The sequence below is a fragment of the Corvus kubaryi genome, unplaced genomic scaffold, assembly GCF_017639235.1.
Source record: "Corvus kubaryi isolate FWS band 111438036 unplaced genomic scaffold, C.kubaryi_AGA036_p1.0 37397, whole genome shotgun sequence".
Classification (NCBI taxonomy): domain Eukaryota; kingdom Metazoa; phylum Chordata; class Aves; order Passeriformes; family Corvidae; genus Corvus; species Corvus kubaryi.
The window spans coordinates 6,906,481-6,910,062 of NW_024581136.1; the positions used below are offsets into that span (position 1 = coordinate 6,906,481).

Genomic DNA, 3,582 nt, shown 5'->3' on the forward strand with positions numbered 1-3,582 from the left:
CCGGGAGACGGCGCCGGGGGCGGCGCGCCCTGATGCCCGCCGCGGGCCCCGGGGCGCCGGGGCGCTGAGCAACAGTTGGCTCCGCCGCCGCCCAGCATGAAAGTGTGCCGGCGGAAGGCGCTGGCGCTGTGCCTCGGCTACGCGCTGCTGCTGCTGCTCGCCGCGCTCAACCTGCTGGAGTACAAGTGGCGGCGGGAGCCGCGGCGCTGCGGGGAGCCCCCGGCAGCCCCCCGCCACCACCCCCCGCCGCCGCCGCCACCGGCCGGGAGCCGCGGCCCGGCGGGCGCCCGGCGGCAGCTGGTCTATGTCTTCACCACCTGGCGCTCGGGCTCGTCCTTCTTCGGGGAGCTCTTCAACCAGAACCCCGAGGTCTTTTTCCTCTACGAGCCGGTGTGGCACGTCTGGCAGAAGCTGTACCCCGGTGACGCCGTCTCGCTGCAAGGGGCGGCCCGCGACATGCTGAGCTCCCTGTACCGATGCGACCTCTCCGTCTTCCAGCTCTACAGCACGGCGGGCGCCGGCAAGAACCTCACCACGCTCGGCATCTTCGGGGCGGCCACCAACAAGGTCATCTGCTCCTCACCTCTCTGCCCGGCCTATCGCAAGGAGGTCGTGGGCATGGTGGACGACCGGGTGTGCAAAAAGTGTCCCCCGCAGCGCCTCAGCCGCTTCCAGGAGGAATGCCACAAGTACCACACGCTGGTCATCAAGGGCGTACGTGTCTTTGATCTGGCTGTCCTCGCCCCGCTCATGCGGGACCCGACCCTGGACCTCAAAGTCATCCATCTGGTGCGGGACCCCCGGGCCGTCGCCAGCTCCCGCATCAAGTCCCGGCACGGCCTCATCCGGGAGAGCCTGCAGGTGGTGAGGAGCCGGGACCCGCACATCCACCGCATGCCCTTCCTTGATGCTGGCCACAAGCTGGGCGGGAAGAAGGAGGGGGGGGGCGGCTCGGACTACCATGCCCTAGGTGCCATGGAGGTCATCTGCAGCAGCATGGCCAAGACCCTGCAGACTGCTCTGCACCCCCCTGACTGGCTCCAGGGCAACTACATGGCCGTGCGCTACGAGGACCTGGTGGTCGAGCCAATCAAGACCCTGCGGCAGGTGTATGGCTTTGTGAACCTGGCAGTCAGCCCGGAGATGGAGAAGTTCGCCCTCAACATGACCAGTGGCCCCGGCTACTCCTCCAAGCCGTTCGTGGTGTCGGCCAGGAACGCCACCCAGGCGCTGAGTGCCTGGAGGACTGCGCTCAGCTACCAGCAGATCAAGCAGGTCGAGGAGTACTGCCACCAGCCCATGGCCCTGCTGGGCTACGAGCGGGTCGGCAGCCCCGAGGAGGTGAAGGACCTCAGCAGAACGTTGCTCAGGAAGCCGCGGCTGTGACGGGGCAGCGGCAACCACCGGGCGCCCGGGGGTGGCTGAGCCCCGGGCAGAGGAGCCGCTCCGGCTGCCTTGAGTGAGGGAGGGAGCCGGGAAAAGCAACCTGGTTTCCGATTTCCTCCAAAGACTGCTGAAGGGTAACATACAGTAATGCGATGATTTCTTTCTTTCTTCCTTTTTTTTTTTTTTTTTCTTTTATTTTTTTATTACCTGCCCCTTGCATTGGGTTAGATGCGATTTACCAAAAAAAAAAAAAAAAAAAAAAAAAAAAAAAACAAGTTGAACTGAAAATACGTGTAAAGCCCCTTCCTCCTTCTCTAAAATGCCAGGCAGTTGTTCTGTACCAAAATCGTTCATGAAGTTCTTGTGGGTTTGAAGATGGTAACAAAAACTCTTGCACAATTCCTAACACATCTTTGTCTCCCTTGGTGCAGAGGGGATGCCCTTGGAAAACCTAATGCTGAAAATCAGACTTTTGTATGAAAGCAAATGTTCAGACATGATAGTAATAAAAGAACATAATAAATGATATTCATTTTTATAATTACCTCAATTGTTTGGGAAATACAGTGTTGCTTATGTACTGCTGGAGGGGATGCTTGCTTAAAATAACAACGTGGACTTCTTAAAGGATATGGGTGGAGGGCTGGAGTGCAACGTTTGACGTGTTCAAAGATCAGGAGCTGCTCTTGCAGAAACAAATACAGATCTCACAAGTGTAGTGCAGGTTTTATGGCTGTGTCAAAGCAGGTTTCTATTTAACTATTGTCTTTTCTGTTGTATATAAAAAGTCTTTCAAGTGCCACTGTATTACTGTCCTAAGAGTTTAAAAACATTTGCCATCACAGCAGTATTCATTTTTGTCTTGACATGTATGTCCAGGAGTCACTGTCAAATAGAAGTGGATCTACAGCGTGACAAGAAATGCGGGATTTAAAAAGACATTTATCATACTGAGAACATTAGCATGTGTGAAAACAAAAATAAAATTATATATATTATATATATTATATAGTGCTAACAAAACATAAGATATGTAAGATATTTCTTGACATTGATTGGTAACAGGCATAGCAGGGAAGCATAGAAAAATGCATAAAATGATTTATTTTTTCCCTTTGTCTGAGTCCGAGGGTATATTTATGTATGAAGAGGGAGGAAATGTACAGCTGTGTGTTCATGGCTGTAATAGAGCTTTTATGGAGCCAGCCCAGCGTTTGATTTCAGAGCACTGGCTGGAGACTCATTGCCTGTGAATTGTCATTGCTCTGTGATGGAGCCAGATGGTGGTCTGGCTCTTTCTGGGAGCTCTGCCTAGAGTCTGTACCATCGTTAAAACTTGATGATTAAAAAAAAAAGGAAAAAAGAGATTTTACTATTTCTGCTTTTGTAATTTCTTGGAAAAAGTCCTGATTTATTAAAGGTTAAGTGGTGTGTTGCATATGAAAAGTGCAGACACCCTAAGTAGTTTTTAATCTTGGTGTTCTCTGCTGCTCTTTGAAGGCTCATTTTGGAACTTGAGTTTTTAAACAAACGTGGTTTTGCCAAACTGTTCTCTTAGGAGACTACAGACTTTTCTATAGGAAGTACATTTTACGTTGCCTATTTGGGTGTTGTGCCTTCAGAAAATGTTAAGAGTATGATTAGGAAAAAGGAAATTGATTTGTGAAAATAAATTAATATAAACAGGATGCTGATAAGTGTGCGTGTATGTGTGGGTGTATGTGTGAAAATTTTAGTGATGTGTAATATGTGTATTTCTTGTAACTCTTTAAGTTAAACAGCTGATAACTAGCTACTAAGCTTTTTGAGTACTTGATGAAATTTTGGCATTAGATGTTGAATTTATCCTGAAAAGGAAACACATTTAATAAACTAGTTAAAAGATTATTGCATAAGGTTGCCTATACACTTGCTGAATGACTGCATTACATGTTGGTTCCCTCAGCTCATTTTCACCATCAGTGAAATAACATAAAATCTAGCAATGGGAGACCTTTTAATTGGCCTGTTAGGATGTATTCCTAGATTCCAGACAGCAGTGCTAGAAACGGGAGGGATAGTTAATTTGGTATTTAAAATACATATTAAGGTACTAGTGTTGTGGAATGAGTTGTTTTGTGTTTACAGCTGTGCACGTTCAGTGCAGTGCTGAGAGGATTTTGGATGTTTGGCTTTGGGCTGTAGCCGGTGGGGTTT

The 3,582-nt window shown here is 49.5% G+C and overlaps 2 protein-coding genes across 2 annotated transcripts in view; one reads left to right on the forward strand and one right to left on the reverse strand.

The window, feature by feature from the left end:
• The window catches only part of LOC121671131, an 11,114-nt gene extending 11,016 nt beyond the window's left edge, over positions 1–98 (reverse strand). The window contains exon 1 of the mRNA XM_042042376.1: positions 74–98. Coding sequence (XP_041898310.1) covers positions 74–98 — 25 coding nt within the window. The remainder of the gene's footprint in view (positions 1–73) is intronic.
• On the forward strand, positions 7–3,278 carry CHST2 (carbohydrate sulfotransferase 2). The gene has a single exon (XM_042042261.1). The coding sequence runs from the start codon at positions 97–99 to the stop codon at positions 1,384–1,386; it is 1,290 nt and encodes a 429-aa protein (XP_041898195.1). The 5' UTR covers positions 7–96; the 3' UTR covers positions 1,387–3,278.
• Positions 3,279–3,582: the final 304 nt, after the last annotated feature.

Bases quoted from the DNA above. Each gene is read 5' to 3' on its own strand.
- CHST2 (XM_042042261.1), top strand. From the start codon at position 97: ATGAAAGTGTGCCGGCGGAAGGCGCTGGCGCTGTGCCTCGGCTACGCG.